The sequence below is a fragment of the Sceloporus undulatus genome, chromosome 2 (assembly GCF_019175285.1).
Source record: "Sceloporus undulatus isolate JIND9_A2432 ecotype Alabama chromosome 2, SceUnd_v1.1, whole genome shotgun sequence".
In the NCBI taxonomy this organism is placed as follows: Eukaryota; Metazoa; Chordata; class Lepidosauria; order Squamata; family Phrynosomatidae; genus Sceloporus; species Sceloporus undulatus.
Window position 1 is genome coordinate 252698650 of NC_056523.1, and position 25192 is coordinate 252723841.

Genomic DNA, 25192 nt, shown 5'->3' on the forward strand with positions numbered 1-25192 from the left:
TGTTGTTAGGGAAGAATATGGAGAAACAGAATGTTTTACAATTGGCTGGGGGCAAGGCAAGACTGCATTCTATGATGCCATCTGTTTAATTTGTATGCCAACAGTAACATACACAACACAGCATTAAACTCAGAAGAAGGATGAAAACTGGAGAAAAGAACATCAAAGATATGCAAATGACACCATACTATTAGCAGAAAATAAAATCTGTAAAGATTATTTAAGAAAGTAAAGATAGAAAGTGCAAAAGTGGGTTTACAGCTGAACATTAAGAAAACAAAAATAATAACCTCAGATGATCTAGCTAATTTTAAAGCAGAGGGCATCAAAATAATTTGAGATTTTCCATCCTTGGGCTCAATAATTAATCAAAGTAGAGTTGGCAGTCAAGAAATCTGAAGAGGACTAGGATTCAGAAGGCAGCTTTGAGGGACTTAGACTAAAATTATATCGCTGAACACTAAAGTCAGGATGGTCCATGCCATAGTATGCACCATCCCTATGTATGGTTGTGAAAGCTGGACAGTAAAGAAAGTTGATAAGGAAGAAAATAAACTCATTTGAAATGTGGTGCTGGGGAAGAGTACTGCAAATACCATGGATTGCTAAAAAGACAACAAATGGGTCCTAGATCAAATCAGGCCTCAACTCTCTATAGAAGCCAAAATGACTAAACTGAGGTTGTTATACGGTGGCCATATCATGAGAAAAAAGACTGACTAGAAGAGGCAATAATGCTTGGTAATGTGCAAGACAATAGGAAAAGAGGAAGACCAGATAGATAGATTCAGTCAGGGAGGCCATAGCCATGAGTCTGCAAGACCTGAGCCGGATATAGGGAGACTTGGCGATCTCTCATTCATTGGATTGCCACAAATCAAAATTGACTTGAGGGCAGTTAACAACAATCTAAATTAGGATCTCGCACCAGGTCAGTGGAACATTACTGTGCTGTAGAGAAGAAAGGTGGAACTGTGCCCTAGAGAAGAACGGTGGAGCTTCAGCATGCAAGAAGCTTCATAACAATTAATGGATTGTAGCATCAGCTAATACAGTGGTTCCCAAACTTTAATCTTCCAGTTGTTTTGATTTTTAGCACCCAGAATTCTTGCCTACTGGCCAATTGGGCTGGAGCTTCTGGGAGTTTAGGTCCAAAACATCTGGAGGACCAGAGTTTGGGTACCATTGATCTAATAGATGTATCTTAAATTTGATGTATCTTTCAGATTTGCAGTCTATGGCTTGCAAGCTATAGCATGAATTGTTTCTGATGTGGCAAATATAAGCACATAAATGCATTAGGTAATAGAAGTAAAGAGTGGTTTGTCTATAAAGTGTTGCCTAATGATAGATGTAGAAACTACAAGAGAATCTGCTTTCCAGTATCAACAGAACATGATCAAATCTGATTTATTTTCACTGACAGTTTTTCTTTTCTCTACCAAAATGCCAGCTATTCTAATGGCACATAATTGAGAAGAACTTCACATGAATTTAAAGGACCTAAAGTAATTAGAGCAGCTAAAAAAATCAAAACAAAAACTTGTAATTTCCAAGGAACACAATACTGACCTCAGGATATGGTCCAAATAGGGAAAGGAGAACAGGAAGTAGCACCAGTCCATTCAAAGCACCCAAGATGGTTAAAATCGCCAAAACAGCAAAGAAATATCTGAAAGATTTTAATATATTAAAAGTCAAATGCAGAACATGTAATAAATATTAAAATAAAAAACACAAAAATTTAACATATTTTATCACACCTGCAAAACAGCCATACCATTAAAATTATTTTTGTTTAGCATGCAACTTTGATTCAGCAAGGAGTTTCTCTTTTTCTTATTACCTTTTGGATTAGAGAGGCTACATTCCACAAGCCAAAGTGTCAGTTCAAAAAAGAAAAAAAAAGGGGGGGCTTGTTAATTTACCACAATCTTGCAGCATGTAATGTTATTTATGAATGTGTTACACAAACACAAAAATATGGAATGTGAATTGAATGACTGAACAGATTGAAAGCACAAATACAATGAAAAGGGGCCCCCATTAGTGAAAACCCAGCAGAAGCAAACAAATGAAGTGAAGGGTGTAGAATTTAAACAATTTAGCCTAGAAGGAAAAAGAAGCCCACTTCTCCCAGCAGTTAATCCACTGTGTAATGCTTCTGCATCTAACAGCAGAATCTCTAATTAAATCTCTAGTGTATCAGGTAAGGTTTTCCCTTGCCATTCATTAATCATAACTTTCCGCCTTGAATTCTGTGAGTTCCAGTTTTAGCAAATAGCTCAAATTGCAACCTTTTTAGACACAGGAACCAGCTTTTTGCAAAGAAAATGCAGGCCATTCTGTCGTAAGCCTGAGCATTGTACTGAGTAAGAGCACTCTACAATGGCAGAGCTGCATTGCAGGCTAATCTTTTGTTGAACAATTTAGCATCTCTGAATGCTCTTGTTTTGTGTCAGCCAATTCAAACATAAAGGCCAAAAGACTATGGAAGAAGAGGAGAGTGCACAAGTGGTTGTCCTTTCCCACCATTGAGGGCTAAGGTCTGGTATCCTTCATGAATAAGACGGTAAACCTGCCAGCAAGAGGAAAGCCTTACTAGATAGTATGGGTGGGGAGAGGAGGCATAGAGAATTAGAGGCTAAGTTCCAAAATGCATTTTACAGCTAATGGATTTGGAGACTTGGATCTTAGGCAACAGTTTGAAGGTGAAAGGGGCAGAAGGGGAAGATGGGGGCAATCCCTTTGCCAATGTCTCTGCTGACTACATGGTTTAAACAGGAAACACTCATCTGATCAGATCTATCAACATGGAAAGCTAAGCTATCATCCTGCTACAGTAGGATTACATCTGGGAATTTCTGGTCTGCATTAGCAGAAAAGCAGAGGGAAAATCAACAAACTAATCTCCTACGCTAATGTAAACGAACAGAGCTTTATACTGAAAAACTCCATCAACAAGAGGCGCTGGAGACATTTGCATCTCATCAGTCTAGCTCTAGAATAAACAGGCTGATTATAGATCTGACCACTCTGAGTATACAAAACTTCTATCCAGACGTGATGTGGGGCTGAAAACCTACCCCTTGCAGGAAGTTTGGGGCCTTCCTCAGCCTTGAAACAAAGCCCAAGTTTTGTTCATTAACTTTGGATTCTTCTTTTGAAAAACAGAAAAACAAAACTGAACTGAGATTTTGCTAGACAATGAGATGGTCAAGCAAAAATGAAGCTGTGGGTTGCTAAAATATATATTTTTATTTTATAGCAAATAGCCAATTATTAAGCACAGGTTTAGGAGCTGCTACCTGCCTAATTGTGGGGCCAACGATGCCTATAGCTCTGATTCAGATATTCTCTTAACTAAACAGAGAAAAGTGTTAGCCATGTCCTCTCTGTCATTACTTTCCTCATGTGAAAAGCAAGACAGCAATAGCAAGTACATTTCTATACTACTTACCAATGTACTAAGCAGTTTACAAAGTGCAAGTAAATTGCCCCCAACAAGCTGGGTACTCGTTTTAGCAACCTACAGAAGAGTACCAGCCTAAGTTGACCCGGAGCCCCTGGCTGGTATTGAACTCACAACCTTGTGGATTGTGAATGAGTGGCTGCAGTACACACATTTAACCACTGCACCACCTGGGTTCCCTGCCTATATAGATATATTCTTATGACTTATGCATAGAGGCAAGCTCTCCACCTCATTCCACACCCTGATTTTCTTGACTTGCACAGAGAGCCTTGATGCAAATAAGGGGTTTTCTACTGGTAATAGAAAGACATAACATTAGCATGGTCTCCCACCTGATGTGAAAAATATCAAAACAGGGTTTCTATCTCCTATTATCCATATAAGCATAGAGGCTAGGTCCAACTTTTTTGGATCCAGTGGAAGCTTCTGTTCATGGGGAGGGAGGGGACAATTTATACCAATTCTCTTTTCTTCCTATAGGTCCATGCTCTACTTCTCATGATGTAACAGAGGATTCCCAGGAGCAAATTTTCACAGAATGCAGGTGGTTACTGGAAACATGAGACCTGGTATGTCTCCTCATATGACGATGAGACAAATTCAGTTTGTCTTTTTGGAACAGCCTCATAAACACAGCTAAGGTTCAGAGATTTCCAAATTCTGGGTCTGAGTCACTGATTGCTCTATTCCACGTTATATCATTCAGTACTATACCAGAGACAAAGTTTTGCAGGGGGAAAAAAGTAAAAGCCTGCAGGAGATGTGGAATACAGGAAGCTCTCTTATACTGAATCAGACCATTGGTCCATCTAACTGGATATTGTTCATATTGACTTGCAGGTTTTAGACCAGATCTCTTTCCCCAGTCGTATCTGGAGACATCAGGGACTGAACCTGGGACATTTTGCATGCAAACCATATACTACTTTATATAGTCATGCCTAGGTCTAGAAATTTTAGTCCAAAAATTTGATCCAAAAAAACCTGAGTCAACTTATTGTAAGTACTGTACTTTAACTCTTATAAAAAAGGAACCATACCCTGGTGAAAAGAAAGAGTGTAATCTGTTCTGGAAGCACTGACCTCCCCCCACCCCAATTCCTTCATCCATCCATCCTTAGTGTGAGCACAAACAGTTATGCCTGCTGGAATTTTTTATGTACTTTGCCATTGTTTCCTTTTGCTTCATCTTTTGGATCCTTTGTTACACGCCCCGAAGTTTTACCCTTGCCTTATCAAAGTCACATTAAAATCTATCATTTTAGTCCCCCAACCTATCCTCGATGTATATATGAGGTTGACTTATAGTTGAGTATATATGGTAAGTCATTGGATATCAATTGGCTTCTAGGTTGGAGTAAATGTAGGAGGGCATGATTTCATAAAGTCTTGATTGACTGCTTTGCTGTCATATTCTGAACTACTATTTTACAGGCTTTACTTTTTGTGTTGATGGCTACTATTTTTCATTTATAAACCTATCTTTTGTCAGCTAACGATTGTTACTTGTGCTCTTTCCACTCTCTCATACTCCTAGTTTTTGTTTATTGGCTACACAATGCCACAAAGAGACTGTGTTTCCTTTCTACCCAGCATCTTTGCAGAGACTGTCAGTAGCAAAACATGATCTCTTTCATCACTCCCTTTAAATTCCTTTCCACAGCAATGGAAAGGGGAGGGGCTTCTTTTATATTTCTATCTACCAAAATCATATTCTTAATTAAATCCACAAGAAAACAGGCTCCCTTTAGCTTCATACAGAAAGACCTTCAGGTTTCACTTTATGGATTTTATGTTATCCTCTGTGATGCTATAAGTGCCTGCCTTCTCCTATTTTATACTGAGCGTTTTATTTTGGTCAGCCAAAATTTGCCATAAACTTCAATCAGGAAAAAGGGGAAGGGGGGAAGTTCAGCTTCAGGATGTTTATACATTTCTAGGCTTCTCCACTCAAAACATTCTTGAATGTAAATAGTTTCAAAGAATGGTTAGGTTAAAGGTCATGTCCAGCTAGCCACTGCAGAATGCTGGCTCTTTGGAAGTAAATTTATGTTGCTACTAAGCAAACTAGAGGCTGCACTTTATACTGGGCATTTATGGCCTTTCTGACTTGGAATCAAAATTTTAGGAACAATATCAGATGTTCAGCTTCTGATGGAAAGACTTCATCAAATGTAACAAGCAGTTAATAAAGCAGAATGAATGTAGAACTATGAGATAAACAGGCATAGCACATCATGCATGGCATTATGGCAGCAAGTAGATGGAAATACTATGCAACAGTGCTCCCATGAAAGGAATCTCACTTGTCTGATTATTTTGGCTAGCCAAATTCACAGCTTCATGCTTAAATTTAATCCAACTGAAACAGTCTCTTAACTACATATCTGATTATCCAATTGCAGGAACCTTTGACCAACCAGATAAATGAGATTCCATTGAGCTAATTTGTTTTTAATCGAGCAGATTGAGAGAGGCAGAATGCACACATAATTTACCTGACAATAAAGTCAAACTCAGATCCTGCAAGCATTAGGACACCAAGCAGTGTAGACACAGCTCCATCCAACACAGGTGCAAACATGTGCTCTAATGCAAGGACAGCCCTGCGATTCTTGTCTCCCATTGCAGTCAGAAATGCCTAGAAAAGAATGAGGTCCATTCCCTGAGATTAGTGTGTGTAGTTCATGGCAATACTAGCAAAGAAGAAAAGCAACACAGTGTAAATAATTCATCTGCAGTTTCCTACTATAGATATATTACCAATGGGCAAATTAACCACAAAGAATGACCTTAATTTTGTTGTAATTTTAATTTGCAAAACAAAAAGTGTTAGGAGCCATTTCTTCCTAGAAGCCATGACCTCTGACTAAAGGCCCTTTGCCTAGTTTCAGATGTTGCAAGGCTATCTGTGGATGCACATCTATAAGCAGAAGCATAGATGGAGAATATGTGGTCCACCAGATAGCTCCCATCAGCCCCCATCATTGGCTCTAATGGCAGACAATGATGCAAGTTTTAGTCCAAAAGCATCTAGACAGACACATTTCTCCTCATTCCTGAGTTAAAGACTCTCTACACATGAATCCTGACTCATATACAATAATAAGCATGACCATGGTTACTGTGCAGAGCTATTCCCATTCTGACCATGCTTTCTTACTTTTGGGGGGGTCATTTCTAGAATGTAGATAACTCTTTTAAACATATTACAACTCTACTTATAGCCATCAAGGGCCACAGATTTAATTTAGATTAAATCTCATTTGTAATTTCATTCTAAAAAATGTGTGTCTCTATTCTTTCAAATATTTTAATGTAGTCAGGCTTCAGTCATACACAGAAAACAAAATTTGACAAACCCAGGATAATAAGTAGAATGATAATTAAAAACACTGTTTGATAATGTTCTTTTTTTCCTATTTGTGTTCCACTGAAAATCAATTTGTATTTAATCCAGAAAAAAAGATGTGCACAACTCTAGAGTGGCATGCAATAAAGGTATGCATGTCTGAAATACATCAAGCTTACTTGATATCAATAAAGCTGTTACTTTATTTCTCCTCTGCTATACGTCTTTGCATGTGACTTGCTTTTTGTATTTTTAAAAAAATATTTTCTGTTTCATCTCCCTAAGGGCACTGTGGATGACATAATGTGTGACACATATGGAGGTTTGATCTATAACAGATTGAAAACACGACAAACTTCATTTTTAGTAAGGATATCCATATTCAATTGTCAATACTATATTTCAGTGCCAAGCTGGACAAAGAAAGCAATGATACAGAATTCATGTATAGGTAAATATAAGGACATATATACTTCTTAAATCATTGGGTTGATTCTTGACTTACAATGTATGTTATGGGTCTATTGGAATAAATTATACTTAACTGAATCATAATTAAATTTAATCTCATCAACTTCAATGGATATAGCTAACTCTTTGCCAATGGTGTAAACTTGTTGGGGTCACTGGGCCTTCTGAAATACTCATGAAACCTATTGATCCTTTATTGTGGCACCAGAGCTCTCTGACATAGAAGGCTAAATATCTCACAAAACTACAGTTTCCAGAATTCTCTCGTATTGAGCTAGGCTGTTAAAACAGTCTCAAACTGGATTATTTCTGTAGTGTGTTGTGGACCATGAAGGTTGTCCTGAAAACCTATAGATCTGGTTCTATGGAAGTAAAAATGAAAAAGCTAAAACCTCCAAGTTGTATATAATGCTCTAATACTCATATACTGTACTTGCAGATGTTATATGGGCATCACTGAGTACACAAGTACTAAATGTAACCTTGTAGTAAAATTAAAGTCATGTGCAAGTTATGGAAAATACAATGGATTAGAAGCTTGGCATTGGCTGAATATTTACAATCAGTAATTCTCTTAAAAGCTGGAGTTATGCACAAGACATGGGTAGCAGACCCAAAGCTCAAACATAGGTTCCTAAGTGTTGAATATTTTGGTTAGTACTGTTTGATTCTTTTATTTTTTAGCCACTTACATAGATTCATTAGGGTAACTTAGCTGCAGAGTTCAAACTCTCACCCAATAATTTTAAAATATGTTTTAGACTGAAATCTACATGAGGTCTAAGTAAAACATTGGGCTTTTTTTATGTCCATTTAGCTTGCTGACAGCTAAGTATTAGATAAGTAGGTGACCAACCCTATGTTTAATCTACATCAGATAAGAAAGCACGGAAGATGGGGGACAAAGGGAGAGGGCTCAGATTCAAAAAAATTTAAATATACTCTGCACTAAAGCCTTGATAGTTGTATGACTGCTGCCTGCAGTGTGTCAGCAATAAAATATTAAATATATATAGACAGAGGGGCCAACATGGACATGATGGTAAATGCAAAGATTTACTCCTTCTTTCCTTAGTTACCTTCCCCAGAAACATTACCTCCCCCATGCTGCTGTAAGAAAATAGAAGTCCAGCTGGTGCCAACTTGGGCTAAATCCACACCAGCAAAATAATCCAGATTCAGTGTGCAATAATTTGTCCAGATTTCACCCTGTTCATGCCACACTGACTAGTATAAATTTGCACTCAAATTGTATTGATTTTTCACAGTCAAATTCAAATCAGTATAAATGAGTGCTACTTCCCATGCACTTTTTTTCCCTTCCCAGCATGCATAAACCTATCAACAGATAGCCTTTCTGTTTCTCTTGTCAATCTTACCACCTACCTTGCACTCACTGCATAGCTCTCTCATCCAATCCCCTTCCCCACTTTGCACCCCAATAAGTAAGTGAGGGGACTTTAAATGTCTACACACACAGGATGGAAGGCAGATAGTGCATGAGTCTCCATGATGGAAAGAGGGAGCAGAGCAGGGCAAGAGATGAGGAGAAAGGCCAGGCAGAGGGCTGAAGCCTTTGGAGTAACTTTGCAAGTGGGGCTCAACATGGAAGGGGGAAGCGAAAAGAATGTTTCTTTCTCCTTGTCCTTGGAGCTGCTGCTTCCCTGGCCAAGCCCAGCCATGAGATCAATGATGTGGGGGGTAGATCGGGCATGCATGGGTGGGTGTAGACTGGGTCCGCCTGGGTTGGAGAGTTTGGTGTAGATTGAAATCACTGTCTATTCCCATTTCCCTCTCCAATATCAGTGATGAGTGAGTGAGCAAGGATTATTAGGACCAGCCATTCCACTAGTTTGATTTCCTCCAAGTGACCAAATCTACCATAATAAAAGGTAACACACACACCCTGACAGGCAGAGAATTAAACATACATTGTATAGTAGGTTTTATGGACTAATTTGCAAAACTACAGTTGCCCCAAAGTTAACATAGTGCATGCATGTGCATGCTTTTGTTGTGCACTCAGATATACATGTTCTATAAAGCAATGTGAATTAACCTCACTTTAGAATCAAAGGTAAAGCACATTACATGACTGAATGTTTCCTATCCTTGCTGAAGGCTTCTTCAGTTTTGAAAATCAGCAATACATAGAAATGCTAGCCATCCATGTGCAAAATGATTTTGAACACAAGAAAAATCAGAGATGAGACTGTCTATATTCAGAGGTTATACAGTTTGAAGAGAATTATACCAATTTGACACAATAAGTGACTGATTTTTTAAACATTTGCATTTATAACACACACACTCAACTCTGCTTACCAAGGCAATGTGAACAGTAAACTCCACTCCAATTCCAACAGACGCAATCAAGATGACAACAGGCACTGCACTCAGCTTTATTCCAATAAGACCCATCATGCCAAAAAGTTCCACTGTCATCAGAGCCAGCACCACAACCTTAGAATGATTCAAACAGTGGTTAGCAAATTAAAGGAAAGACAGAGAGAGAGGGAGAAAGAGAGAGAAGGAAAGCAAATATGTTTTTTTAAAATCTCACTTTATTCGATTAAGTGTCTACATGCTTTGAAAACTTCAGTTTAATCATTTCCTCTGATGCCAAATCATAACCAATTTTTTTCCATTTTTCTTTGAATTTGGAAATACGGTGCAAAATCATGTTGCCTATTGTCTATTTCTTTCTAACATTCCACCTCCACTTGCACAGTCTGTGTATAGTAGCTTATCCAAGTAATAATACAAGACTTGGACTCCCCTCTTCCTTGCATTTTTGACCCAATTGTAGAGTTAAGTGAAGATGACTCCTCAGTAATTAATACATAGGAAACAGAGAATACTGCAATCAGCTAAAAGGTATCAAATTACAAAAGGGCCTCTTGGCTTTGAAGAACTTGGTGGGATCAGCTTAAACAAAGCAAACAGTAAAAGTTAAGGGGATGCTTTTTAATTTTTCATCCTTTAATCTATTTTGTTTTAATAGGAATAACAAAATAGGTATCCGAATAGAGAAATGTGCAAAAAAAAATAAGGCCTAAGACTCCTGTTAAAAAGATAGATTCACTTTCTGTAAACAAAGTCCACCCCCTGTAGGCACTACAATAAATTATTTTATAAGCTAATGACTCATGAATGATAATATGCACAGCACATGTCTTTTGAAAGCTATTCTAGACTAAACATTTACCTTTTAACATACCTGCTGTACAAGTCTATAGGACCCTAAACTGGTAATTGCTTTTTACCTCTACATTTTATAAACTATGGAGAAGTTCATAATGTTTAGATGTAATAACAGCAACATTCCATTTGAAAAGAATGCTTACATACTGAAAGATGTCCAGAACATATAAATGTCTAGTCTATACAAATTATGTTTATCATTTTATTTCTGCTATACACTGCAACCCTGAGCTGAACTTTGCCCCCATCACTAGTAACCCTGTGTGCTGACTGGCAACTTTTCACAGGATAAACTTATAAGGAGATACTGCTGGATATATACTCATGTATAAGTCTAGATATTTTAGTCTAAAAAATGACCTCCAAAAGCTGAATCGACTTATTCACAGGTCAATGTAAGGGAACCATCCCCTGGTGAAAGGCAAGATTGTAATCTGTCCTGGAATCAATGATGCCTCTCTACTTTTTCATCTGTCCAACCTTTAGGATGAGCACAGACAATTATGTCTGCTAGGATTTTTTATGTTCTTTGGCACTGTTTTCCTTTGCTTCACTCTTTAGACCCAGAGCTCCACCATTTGACTGCTTCAGTAGGCATCTCTGGCAGGCATGACTTTGTCTTATGATAATACCATATATACCCAACTATAAGTCAACCTCATGTATAAGTCAAGGCCAGTTTGGGAGCTAAAATTGTGGATTTTGATATGACCCATAGATGCGGCAACCAAAAAGGCCAATGCAATTTTAGGCTGCATCAATAGATGTATAGTGTCTAGATCAAGAGAAGTCATAGTGCCACTCTATTCTGATTTGGTCAGGCCCCACCTGGAATACTGTGTCCAGTTCTGGGCGCCACAATTTAAAAAGGATGGTGAGAAACTGGAGCGTGTCCAAAGGAGGGCAACTAAAATGGTGAAGGGTCTGGAAACCATGCCCTATGAGAAACGACTTAGGGAGCTGGGGAGGATTAGCCTGGAGAAGAGAAGATTAAGAGGTAGTATGATAGTCCTGTTTAAATACTTGAAGGGCTATCACATTGAGGAGGGAGCAAGCTTGTTTTCTGCTGCTCCAGAGAACAGGACACGGAACAATGGATGCAAACTACAGGAAAAGAGATTCCCACTCAACATTAGGAGGAACTTCCTGACAGTAAGGGCTGTTCGACAGTGGAACACACTTCCTGGGAGTGTAGTGGAGTCTCCTTCCCCACAGGTCTTTAAACAGAGGCTTGATGGCCATCTGTCGGGGATGCTTTGATTGAGAGTTCTTGCATGGCAGGAGGTTGGACTGGATGGCCCTTGTGGTATCTTCCGACTCTACGATTCTATGATTCTAACTTAGGGGTATATAACTTTTAGCCCCAACTTATCTATGGGTCATATCAAAACCCACAATTTTAGCTCCCCAAATTGGCCTTGATTTATACATGAGGTTGACTTATAGTTGTGTATATACAGTATTATTATAACACAAAGTCATACCTGCCAGGGATGCCTACTGAAGCAGTCAAATGGTGGGGCTCTGGTATTTTGTTTAGCTTTGTGAGTCCATAAAACTTGTATTTCCATGGGCCAGTCCCAGAGAAGTGTCAAGGTGGACTAGACTTGGGGAATTGGAGAACTGTTCACACAGGTTCTTTGAAAACCTTGAGATCTGGTTATTTTAAAAAGTTGCATAAGACTGACCTATGGTTTACAAGCCACTTAAATGATAGGCATGTGCCCTATTTCCCCAACTAAGAAAAGAGAGCTTGGCAAAGTTATAAGTTCTTTTTTCTTCTTCTTCAGACTATAGCTCCCAGAATCCCCCAGCCAGTATGAGCAGTGGCCATGCTGTGTGGGGGATTACAGGAGATGTAAGGTTTTGTTTGTTTGTTTGTTTAAGAAAAGTGACTTCTCCAAGCTGTGGGAAAGTGGCAGGACAGTTTTCAGAACATAATAAACAATTATTTACAAAGAGCTTGAAATCATATCATAGAGATTACTCGGCTGTAACTAAAGAAGACATTTAAGATTTTTTTCTTTATCATTCTTTTACATATCAAAATGAGGGCAAAAGTTTAGGTGCTTTTATTTTTATTTTTCAGCTGATAGACTATTCCAAAAGATTAAGGTTATTGCAGCTTATACCTTTACCATGAACCCTACCCCCTCAAGTTGAATAAATATATCATGAATGATGCAATACACATACTCCATCAGTAGCCCAGACATAAACAAAACCTTTCCGACTGTAGCAAGAGCTATGCTGAAAGGAATTTAACTTCAACAGAGACTTACAATGATTCCAGCTGTCCAGGGGTTCAGAAGGAAGAGGGCACACACCAGAAACGTGCAGGCCAGAACCACGCTAATGGACAAGAGAAGCCAATGACGAAGGCCAATGTACTGTTCCCAAAAGAGGAATGGATATCCATTTGGGTAACTGGGAACCCCAAGGCTGGTGTAGTTATTGCATATTGCTCTCACTTTCTCAATAGCTTCCACAAAGTCAGAAGTATCACGCAGTCCGTTGAGGTAGAAAGGAAACTGAGCATATTCAATAGGCTCTGCTTCTGGGACTGGGGAGAAAATAATTATTGTAATTCGTTAACTGTATTGTGGGAAATATGTATTTGAAGAGACAGTGAAACAGAGATAAAAACCAACATTTTAACTTTTGGTGTGAGAACACTGAAGTGTATTAATTTGCATCAAAAAATGCAATTCAGGTTTACCAACAAAACACAGCATAACGAGTCTTTGGCATTTTCATGTAGTGTTAGATTGAGTATAGGCAAGCCTTCTCACTATTGTAGCATTATGCTATACATTAAGAAGTTATGAAGAAGCCCCCCCCCCCCCCCCACAACTGTCATGGGAAATATTAGCATTTCTAAAATCCCAGTCTTGCTGACGGAGTGCCTTTCTTCTCCCAGGATACAAGCCACCTGGATTTTTAAGAACAGAGGAGGGCTTTCTCTCAGTCCCACCACCTCTGAGTCCTTGTTGAGGACTTGGGAGTGAGCCTTCCCCATGGCTGCTCGCAGACTTGGGAACTCCCTTCCATAGGAAGTCAGGCTGGCCCCCCTCGCAGCTCTCTTTTCACTGGCAGCTGAAGACATTTTTATTTAGGCAGGCTTTTGGTGGGTGAATTTTACATACGTAGGGTGGTGTGCTATTTTAATTCTTTAATGTTTTTTTACTTTTTAAAATGGTTTTAACTATGTCATTTTTAACTCATGCTTTAACATTAGTATTATTTAATTATTTTTTTAACTTTTGTAATTAATGTTTTAGTTTTATCATTTTAAGTTATTGTACGTTACATAAAATCACATTTTGGGAGAAAGGCAGGATAGAAATCAAATAAATAAATATAGAAAGGATATGCCAGATCCTCCATGCACTATGCTGTGTTAGTCCACTGGAGCTAAAATGGTGAGCCTTGCATTGCTTTGAAGACTAACAGTTTTGACATAAAGTTTTGTGAACAGCCACAATAGGGCCGGTCCTACTATTAAACAGAGTGAGATGGCTATCTCAGGCAACAGATACCAAGGAGACAAGGTATGGTCGTATGGTGTTGGAGGACAGAGCCATGGTGTCCCCAGGTGCAGTGCCAGATGCTGTCCAGTGTTGGTCTAAGATTAAATTGCTCATTTCTTTGACTTCTTTTAGGAGGAATCAGGTAAGGGTCACCATTTTCTCCTTTGCCTCATGTGGAAAAATGACTTCACTTATTCAGCAATAAATCTTAGGGGTCATCCAAATTAATTAAATATATTGTAATATATGAGGGTATATTGATTTGGATTTTCACTATCTTTTATTGCACTGTTTTGTGGTGTGTGTGTGTGTGGGGGGGGTCATAATGTAACTGTGCACAGCACACATTCCAGTGTGCACAGTCCCATGTCATGCTGTGGACAAAGAACAAGCACAACCATAGCTTACACACATCATCTGAAGGCACTACCAAAATAAAAATGAAATGAACAGTAACAATAGATCCACACGTGCATTTGAAATTTGAAATCTCCTGGGATAGGAAAAAGGCCTCAAGCACCTATACTTGACTGTATTTTACTCTGCAACTAAGGGAATTACTGCTGCTCTTGTTGCTGCTGTGTGTTCCACAGCCTGCAGGGTCACTCAGCTGACTTTCTTAACATGATTTGCCTTATTATGAATTAAGACAAGACTTGACCAACTGCCCAAGAACTTTAGGATTCAAATATAGCTATGCACAATTTGCTTGTTCTCTTGTTGTATTTCTAAAAATACAACCTCTTTTCTTCCCCCATTCCTGCCACCTAATAACCAACTAGCAGTCTACCCAGCAAATTCAGTGTAAAAGCAAATAAAATCAAATTAGTATTGCCCTTCAGAACGTATATGGGTAACTTGAGCAAGGATTGTAAGGAAAGATGATACTCTTGTATACAGATCTCTTTCTCACCTAAACAATTCAGGCATGATACAGGTGTAAGAGAATGGCCTAATTTCCCAGAAACTCTTTGCTTGCTGGGCTGACAGATTTAGAATAAACAAGACATAATTCCCGATGATAAACACCCTGCATTTTCAAGGGCAGCATATCATGTGAACTGAGGGTTTCCCTTACACATAAAAGAGTGTTGCACATTAAAATGAAATGCCTAATGCAAGCCATAGACCGCTGAGATAAACTATTAAAAACTTCATTTTTCAAAATGATGAATGACTACAGAGGGATGGCATTCTTCTACTACATTACACCACCATATCTGTCTCCTGAGTTTTTATAAAGGAACACAATATATTGTTCTGTTTACGGTCTAAGTCCTGTACAGTGTCAACCGACAGGAGAGCGGCCGTGCTTTGAGAGGTGGGTTGAAGTACTTATATAAACCATAAGACATTAAAGTGAAATGTTCCTTACTGGTTACTGGCATATAGTCGGCTTTGTCATGGACCCATTCTGGACGGTGAGGCCGGATGTTGGCTTGAGAGGCCGCATAAGCCACGGGGTCATTGCTAACCCATGCTGTCAGGTAGATGTAGAAAGCCTTTGGGTTAATGATTCCATTTGCATCCACTAGGCGCTGTTTAGACAACTGCAAAATGGAAAGGAGCATTTCAGTATGGCCCCTGACTTCTAGGCCTCTTGTTCAAATATTTAACACAGAAAGCCTGGAATGCATACCATACAACACAGTACATAAAACAGAATGATTGCTTTTGTGAGAAACGTTATACTTAGCAGGGATGCCACAAACAGCTTAGTGCTGACAATTGAGGGGTGGGGGTAGAGCGGCAGCAGCATTTTTATATATCCAAACTTTTCAAAGTGTTTTCTATAGTATAAAATGCTTTGCAAACAATTTGTTAGAAATATTCAATCAGCACAAGGTTTCAGATGAAGATGGAGCCAATTAAACATGAATTCTTTTTTTAAAGAATGTTTGCAGTCCAGAGGGGAAAACAACAAAGTTGGAGAAACATATCCAAAGGTGGGTTTTGGGGGGGGGGGGGGAGAAAAGAAAAGAAAGAATCTGGCAAGAGTCCGATGGACGTCTGTGTGCAGTTAACCTCTGTTGTTAACACTGAAGGAAATGCCACCCAGTAAATGGAGGAGAGCTATAAAAATAAAACAACATCTGTATAAATTTTGCTAACACTTGCCTCCTATGACCTATGCATTCAGAAAATGCCCAGCATCAAAAACCAGATGAGTGCACTCTTGTGGAGGCCACATGGGCAAATGAATTTGGAGATTATGAATAAGAAATGCTAGGATTCTGGGACAAAAGCAGTCTTGCCAAAAAAAATTTGGGGGGGGGGGGCAACATAGAGAAGATGCCCAGAAAAAATAGTAAACAAGGATTTCTGATTTCTTTTCATTTCAAACCCAACTCTCATTTTTTGAAGTATGAAAAACAACAGTGACAGCAGTCTTTCTTTTTTTCTAAAACTGGAATCTAGGGATCTGGAATCAATTAATCCACAGGATATGCAACAACGGCAAGTCTTCCAATTGTCTTTGGAACTGCAGAGCACAGATCATGAGCCTGTGGGTGCAACAGCATGATTTTATTCCTCCTAGTCAGAGCAAAATGTATCAGGAGCCATAGGCTAGTCAGATTTTCTACACAATATACTCAATGTTTGCTTGAAATAAAAAAAATCAACTGGGTAACCAATTATGGTTTTCTCTCATCTGTATACATTTTCTTAATACTGGATTCTTTGACAAGGCCAATGTATTTGACAGAATACATTACTTTCTTCCCCCCTGCATCCATGGGGGATATGTTCTAAGACCCCGAGCAGATGCCTGAAACCATGGATAATACCAAATCCTATACCAGTAATATTTTCAGACTGTGACCGCACGTAACTGAAACTATGGAAAGCAAAACTGTGAAAGGGGGGGGGGCTACATAATATTTTTGGACAATGGCTGACTGCAAGTAACTGAAACCTTGGAAAGTGAAGCTGCAGATAAGGCTGGACTACTGTATTGCATATTGTATAAAAAGAGTCAAGACCCAATATTACTTTGTTCAAAGTATTCTGAATCAGAATGCTAAATGAATAACACTTGGCATTCCAGATGTTGTTGGACTGCAGTTGCCATCAGAACTAACCAGCATAGCCAGTGGTGAGAGATGATGGGAGCTGCATTCTATCAACATATGGAGGGTCACATGTTCTCTGCCCTTGCTCTAAAAGCAAGCATTTGTATACAGCAGCCCCCACAAAAGGTGAAAGGACAACTAACAGCTACTAATAAGATCATTGTATTGCTTTTTCCTACTTCACTTTAAATAAATTGTTCTACCATTCAAAATGAAAGTAATAATTATACATTTTTCTTTGCTGTTGTTGTAATGTGCCTTCAAGCCAACACAGATTTATGGAGATCCCACCATGCAACATTTATCCAGGAGATTCTTGCAATAGCCTTCCTCTGAGGCTGAGAGAGTATTATGTACTTAAGCTCAACTATTACGTTTCCATGGCGAAGCGGGGATTCAAACCCTGTTCTTGCAGAGTCCTATTCTGATGCTTCAACTACTACGTTACAGTGACTCTCACTGACTTTTCCTTTACAAATAATTCATTTAATGGCCCCTTTAAAATCAAATTCAATGAGGCAGAATGCCTTTCACTCACAGGGCTGAGATCAGTTTTACAAAATATTATTAGGGACTACATTTTAGTGGTGGGCAGATCTAGAGACAAAAGAATGGGACCAAAAATATCAGCATATTTTCATTTAAAGCTCCTCTTGCCAGTATCTAAGCCTTAAAAAGGCATTTACAGTATGTTTTTAGAAAAGCCCATGCAGAATCTATAAAGTGTAAAGAAGCAATAGTAATATATTTGTGTGCTTGCTAGCATTTGATCTGGTCTACTGACCATATAAACACTTCTTGACTCCTCAGTGAAACCATGGTGTCATCTGTAAATTGTCATTTAGGCTAGGTAATTAGTTCTGTGTGAATAACAGCCCACAACAACATGTAATAACAACCCTAGTTAACACTGACAGGAAAGGAGGTAAAGCCCTTCAGTGGTCTGACCATTGGGCAGCATTGAGTTTGCACTGGGACCTGCTCACTGCATGTGTACATGAGATGAGCCAAAACAAATTCTTTCAACATTAAATGTTTATAAAATTAGATTAGTGGTAAACAAAAGTAGTGTAAATTCAATCAAAATTATATTTAACCCATTCAAAGGATCTTAATGTATGGAAAGACTGGTTAGAGAAGGGTTTTCTTTAAGCAGGTGTTAACCATTGTCCACATGTGGCCTCTGGGTGCTTTTTTTTAAAGGTTCTCCAGGTTTCTCCAAGATCCCATGAAAGACCTTACATCTCCTCCAATTTAATTTTGGGGAGAAACTGCACTCCAAGTGGAATGCAAAATGCTCCTAGAGAGGCAGTTTATCTTATTCATACCTGCAATGCTCTGCAAAATGGCCCTTGTTCAGACACTCAGAAAGTGGCCTTACCAGAAGCTAGAAGTTACAACCAGAAGTGATGTCTGGTTGGGATTCTTGATTGCTGGGGCTGGGGAGCACCAAGGGTTAATTTAAGGGTGAAAACTGATCTTCACTGTTACTATGGTTGTTTACCCTGGCATAGACAGGACTTTAAGGACTGTACTAAAAACAAATTAAGAGTCACTGCTACTGTTTTCTCCACTCAAATAATATACTCTCATTGGCTTTTTCTGTGCCTAACTAGGTGGCCACATTCTGCATTGGTATTCTGACCAGTTTTCAAAGAACGTATCAGGGCTCCAACCTGGAATCTCATATAAGAAATTTTCTTGTTGGAAAATCAGCTAAAACTAGAGAAGAGTCTTTCTGGCCATGACTGCTATCTAGGAATCCAGGGGAGGTTGTAACTCCATTTACAACAATGGAAGTACATCATCAGTCAGGCCTCCCATATTTGTCTCAGCTGTTCTCTCACCCAGTTCCTCACTGTTTTCAAACATTCCATCAGAACTTCCTCAGAACCTCATTTAGCTCCATTGAAAAGAAAAATCAGAATCAAGCGTCATCAGGTGATGACCTTCCAACCAACCAACTGTGTAAATCGTACACAGTGTTTTCATATACATTTCAATGAACCTATGAGACAAAATTGAACCTTACAGAACTGCTTAGGCAAAACAGCAGTCCTGCACATTTGTGGAGGAGCTTCCCAACGTACCACACTGTCTATAATGCTTGCCCCAACCATACAACCAGGAAGGATACCATGGTAGTAAAAGCAATGGTAAAGTCTGGGAGATCAGATTGCATTACTGCTGTCTGATTATTCTATTTTGGGGATTATCAAAATTTCTTTTCCCCAACCAAGCCTCATGAGGGCACAGATAATCTACTTCAACAAGCAGTTTCTGGAACTGTGCTGTTGTTATCCATTTATCAGGGAAAGACATGTTAGAAACTGGCCAGTAAGTATTCAGGTTGAGGGAATTCAAGCATGGTTTGTCAGAGGTTTGACAACTGCCTCCTTCAAGATGGAAGGCGGTACCCCCACCCTTCCACAAAGAAAGACATTGTTCCCCTCATTACTAACCAAATCAACTTAAAACAGATTATTAGAATCAGCCAGGAAAAATACAGGTCAAATGCATCAGCAACAACCAGACAATTCTAAGAATTCTGTCCACATCCTCAGCAGAACTTATCCTAGTAACTGTGGCCACCAGACATTCTGGCCATATGTACAGTTTAATGCATCATCCACAAATTTTAGCATACAGAAAGATGCAAGTGCCTAAAAAAATCTACCACTGCAAGCAATAGTAGATTATAATTTATCCAAACTTGTGGATAGGAAATAATAATTCTGAGGTATTAGTATTGCTCACTGTCACCACTATCATGGAATATGTCTTCAGATATACTCTTCTTGGTGCACAAAAGGATTCATCCAGAGTTTTCTTCAAGTACTAATCATACTGCTGTCCCTTTTGATTTACTGTCTAGAGAACCTGGGAGAAGCAAGAAGATGCCTGGACTCTATCATGCAAGAGTACACCTCAGAACTGTTGTGTCACTCCTCCACATTAATTCTCCATCCATCCATCCATCCATCCATCCATCCATCCATCCATCCATCCAAAGTATGTAAACCTTGTTCCTTATTTGTATCATTCTACTTAAACAGAATCACATTAGTATTTTTAAATACCTGGCTAATATTAATGGGTTTATCTCGGACGCCTGAAATTGTTTGAACCAGAAGTTTATACGCCAGAACAGCATCTTCAGATCCATTTTTGTAACTGCTGAGGGTTATCTTTCCAGATTTCCAGTCACTGTCAAAAGCCTCCTGAAGTCCTGTTGAAAGGTAAGAGTACAAGTTAAAAAACCAACACCAAACCCCAAAACATGTCACTTACCAAACTTCTAAATAAAGAGTGAAAATCAGATAAATTTGCCTTTTAGAGCTATTAAGAGGATGTAGGACTTTGCAGTTTTCAGTCCCCAAGTAAGCGCTGACAGGTGATGTGGAACATCACCACCACTTTCCCAGAGCTCTTTTGACTCTTATTCTGCCCATTCCTCCCTCCTCCCAACACCCCTGGAACAAGCAAAGCCTGGCTGGAGTACTGTCACCTTCCTCCCAGCAGATGTTTGGGTGAGTGCCACAGGCCTCAGATACACAGGCCTCCCAGACTTACAGCACTTACATAGACTGCCTTTCCCATCTTCCAGCTAGTTTGTGGAAGACTGCCAGACTGGAGTTCCAGACAGACCTCCTGCTGCCTTAGAACTGGCCCAGTCCTCCCACACCCACTTAGCTAAACTCCACCACACATGAAAACATTTTAATATCATAGCACTACTGTGTGTGTGTGTGGCTGAACACATGGCTTGTATTCCGACGTGTGTACATGGGAAGTACAGGAACCACATATGCATGTTGTAACCTGAAAGACTTATATGGTTGTATGTCCATACAGAAATGCTTATACACCCTCTTCCTTAATATATAAGTAACTCCTAAATTTGAACTCGTTTTTTACCTTCTGTAAAGAAATGGAAGAAATCCCACTTCTGAGCATAAACAGTACATTGTAACTGATGTTTTTATTAGTATTGTTGACTCAAGTTTTAACTGATTATTGTTTATAATATGTATTTTAGATACCATTGTATTGTATGTGGTTTTATGGTTGTAATCCTGCCTCGATCCACTGGGAGAGGTGGGAAAACATAAATAAAATTATTATTATTATTAATATTATTATTAGGAATCCGCTAATGCAGAAAATGGCTGTGTGCTTTGTGAATTCTGATGTGTCAAGTAAACTGACACATGGTTAAAACCTGGTTTAAAGTAGGGCAAGAATGACACATATGGGAAGAAATAGTGCTCTGATCCCCACAAAGCATTCACTAGAACAGCTCAGGTGCAAGGATTTGCAAAGAAACAAAACAAAACAAAAAACCTTGAAGAAAAGAATGTACTCCCCCTGTTCTACAGAAATAAAATATGTATTTTGACTTAAAACATAGTTTTCTGCAATAGTGCAGTCATGATAAACCTAGGGCTACGCAAAAGGAACAGGATGGATGTAATGAAGAGCAATCTCACAATATTTCAGTTTGTGAAACACAAACACACCAAATCCCAACTCAAGTGAGCATTTCTGCAGCAGTCACCCCATGATCTTTTAAAAAGGTTATCCAGGTTCAACAGCATCAAGCAGTAGATTTCCAGCTTATCCCTATGTTCAGTTTATATGAACAATTTGATTTACAACAAAGTTACAGCTTCTACCAATTTAACTTTCACGGACACCACTGAAATGAAAAGGGCGAAATCCAACTGTTAGTTCTCAACTAGAACAGATACACTGCATTAACATAAGTACTGACTTATCAAATGCCAGTTTATTTACTCAGTCTGTTGTAGTTGGGAACTAGCAATTGAATTCAGGCCACAGAGCTGTGGGAAAAGTGATCCTGGTGGATCATGCCTTTTGACTGTAATAACAGAATCTGGGAGACATGGAAACCATTGCCAAAAAGAAAGCTTTCTTTACTCGTGGCCCTTAAACGAATTGCACAATGGGGTAGAGACACCCAGCACTCTGTTGTTTCAGCTACCGCTAGGTGCCGAAGCCATAGGTTATATGACAACATGACCAGAAATTCCACCGCAAAGCCGGAGGAAAAGGAAACTCACACTCCAACTTTCAAACTTCAAACAGTAACTCTGCTCCTTCTTGAGCACAGCATGAGTGAACACGATTTTGACAATTTGTTCCATCTGTTCAACTTGTGTAGCTAATACAAGTTGTGGGATCTGCTGCCAGCACGTGTAAAGATCACAGCCAACACCTATTCACTCTCAACTGTTATTTTCCTCTTTGCCACCCCTTTCAAGGAGGCAGGGAGGGTGGGCAAAAATACCTCACAGCACAAATTTGGATCACATTTAGAACAGGAAGCCACAGCCCAGCACAAGGAGGCTGTGTGAGAACAGATGAACGAACCACATGTCTAAAGGAAGGAGAGGAAAGGGGGGGAGCAAGGGGGGGAGAATCCATGACCCACCTCACAGCCACCTCGCAGCTGCACAGAGAGAATGTAATGAAAACCATCATTACAGATCTGATAGGTTAGCTACAGCTATAAAGAGATAAGAGGAGTTGGAAGAGAAAAACATGGCCTAAATGACACAGCCTCAGGCTCTGGCTGCTTGCTCTAAAGTTGCCTCCCATGTAGAGATGAAATAAAACTGTCCCAGAAAGCCAAACAGGGTTCAGAACAAAAGTGGTGAATGAAACAAGCCTGCCAAACCTGGCACATGCAGTCCCACCAACACTTGGCCAAGAACTATGTGTGTATATGGTTTGAGTGTTGGACTATGACTCTGGAGAGTAGGGTTTGAATCCCCATCAGCCATGAAAACCTATTGGTTGACCTTGGGTAAGCCACACTCTCTCAGCCACAGAGGATGGCATTGGCAAATGCTTTCTGAAGAAACTTGCCAAGAAAACCTGTGTTAGGTTTGCCTTAAGGTCGTCAGTAGTCAGAAATGACTTGAAGGCACACAACACACACACACGTGCCTTCAAATTGTCTGCGATTTATGATGACCCTACAAATTTTGCAGGGGTTTCTTAGGCAAGGAATACTGAAGAGATGGTTATGCCAGTACAGAGCAACTATTGACATCTAGTTATTCCAGTTCTATCAATAATCACTTCCAAGCAGCCAAAATATGGGCACTTGGAACAAAAACAAATTTAGACAAAATACACACTCCTTTCTGTCAAGGTTTTTCCCCTTCTATAAACTCTTCAAGAATCATCAATGATTGGGACATCAATCAAACATATTAAATGATTAGGAAAATGGGTTCATATTGTTGGCATATGAATATCCATTATATGCCTTGGACTATCGGGATACGAAAGACTTAACAAACAGATAGTTAACCCTTAAGGAATGAAGGTGTGTGCCCATCAAATTGAAAGGCAGAGCTTGGGCCACTCTGGGAGTTGTGGACGAAAAAGAAGTACCTTGTGCAACCTCTGGAAAGAGATACATTATTTCCAACAGTGCAATTCTAGGCAAAGGAATAAAAATAAACAAAATATGAGGAGATTCTGCTGGAGGAAAACACAATACTACTAATGAAATTAGTAAAACGAAAGTACATTAGTGGAAAATCTTAAGCATTGCTTAGGGTTTTGTCTGTACCTTGCAGCCAGTCTCTAAAGTAGTGCAACCACATTTTTGGAAGCTGGTTGTTTTCTTCCAACAACACATATGTTACATTGCTGAAACTTTTGTGAAGTTCATAAAGCAAGTGCTGGATGTTGGGATAATCTGCTTTTTGCGTCACTATGTACATGTGGTAGAACGAGAAGTACTTGAATTGGGCTGCAATGAAGTCATATTCCCGTGTTTCCCGTGGCACAATGTCCGTAAGATCCAGTCCATCTCTCACACAGGTGGTTCCATAAAGGCTGAGGCCAAGTAAGGCCAGAAAAAGAAAAATGACCACAATCTGGGAATGAAAAAAAGAAGACACTATTTTACATAATTAGGGTAGTTTTAGCATTTGGAACAACACAAAAGCTACTTATTTACTTATTTATTTAATATCCCACCTTTCTCTCAGCATAAGATCCACGGCTGCTTTCTCCTTGCAGGGTCATTAAAGCCATGGAGTCTTTTACATTCTTATTTGAGTGATTAATACAATTAACTCTGGGATTGGTTACAATTAAAAGCATATGCGATATTTTAAAAATAAAAAACAATTTAAAAGCAATTTGAACATTTCTCACGTTTCATTATTTGTCTTATGACATAACTGGTTTGTTACATAACATGCCAAGTCAATGTGGTTGGTTGTCTCAAAAGTCTGAGTTGAGCACCAAGACAAGGAGGGGGGGGGGAACATATTTGGCAATGCTTCAGCCTAATTTGTTTGTACTGGTTCCTACCACTCACCACCCTCATTCCATGGTTTGGAATTTTTGTTTGCCGAACAACTGAAGCTATAACTAAGTTTGGGACATAGCTGTTTCATCAACATAACATCATATAATTGACATGCACACACCCATGTAAGGGACTCATTACAGTTGTTCATTTTCAAGTCTGTGTAAGGCACGTTTTATATTATATTAGCAAATGGAGAAACTGTATTAAAACTGACTTTTTTTTAAAGGCCTGGCATTTCAGGAAACTATGGCCAAGATCCTACACTTTTACTGTAAAGTATGCTGCATACCAGCATAGTCATCCTGGATCTCATAGTGTCTGAAGTGATTGTGCAACAACAGATACCAAGGCCCTGAGCTTATCCACTGTACAACTGTTGAACACCTTGCTGCTCACCAAGTCAAAAGGAAAGTTGTGTGTATGCTTGTGCAATGACTGGCTGCAGTGGAGAACAGCACTTGCAGTACCTCTAAGAAACCACAGTCATTTACACAATAATTTTTACACTAGTGTACTACACCAATAGGATTCTAGTCATTTCTATTTTCTTAAAGAAGCTTACTAAAATTTCATTAAATAAACTAAATCAAAAGTCAATAGTAATAGTAATAGCACTTATACTTTTATACTGCTTTATAGTGCTAGGCACTCCCTAAGCAGGGAGCCAATTGTCCCCAACAAGTTGGTTTTACCAACCTACGAAAGTATGGAAGGCTGGGTCAACAT

General features: G+C 39.1%; 1 protein-coding gene across 2 annotated transcripts in view; it reads right to left on the minus strand.

Annotated features, from left to right (window-relative positions):
- PTCH1 (patched 1) overlaps positions 1 to 25192 on the minus strand; it is a 130688-nt gene that overhangs the window by 12535 nt on the left and 92961 nt on the right. For both annotated transcript variants that reach the window (XM_042452006.1, XM_042452005.1), the window contains exons 15-21: positions 23714 to 24023; positions 20187 to 20335; positions 15408 to 15582; positions 12785 to 13065; positions 9624 to 9761; positions 5974 to 6116; positions 1573 to 1672 (exon numbers count right to left, since the gene is read on the minus strand). In XM_042452006.1, coding sequence (XP_042307940.1) covers positions 1573 to 1672; positions 5974 to 6116; positions 9624 to 9761; positions 12785 to 13065; positions 15408 to 15582; positions 20187 to 20335; positions 23714 to 24023 — 1296 coding nt within the window. The remainder of the gene's footprint in view (positions 1 to 1572; positions 1673 to 5973; positions 6117 to 9623; positions 9762 to 12784; positions 13066 to 15407; positions 15583 to 20186; positions 20336 to 23713; positions 24024 to 25192) is intronic.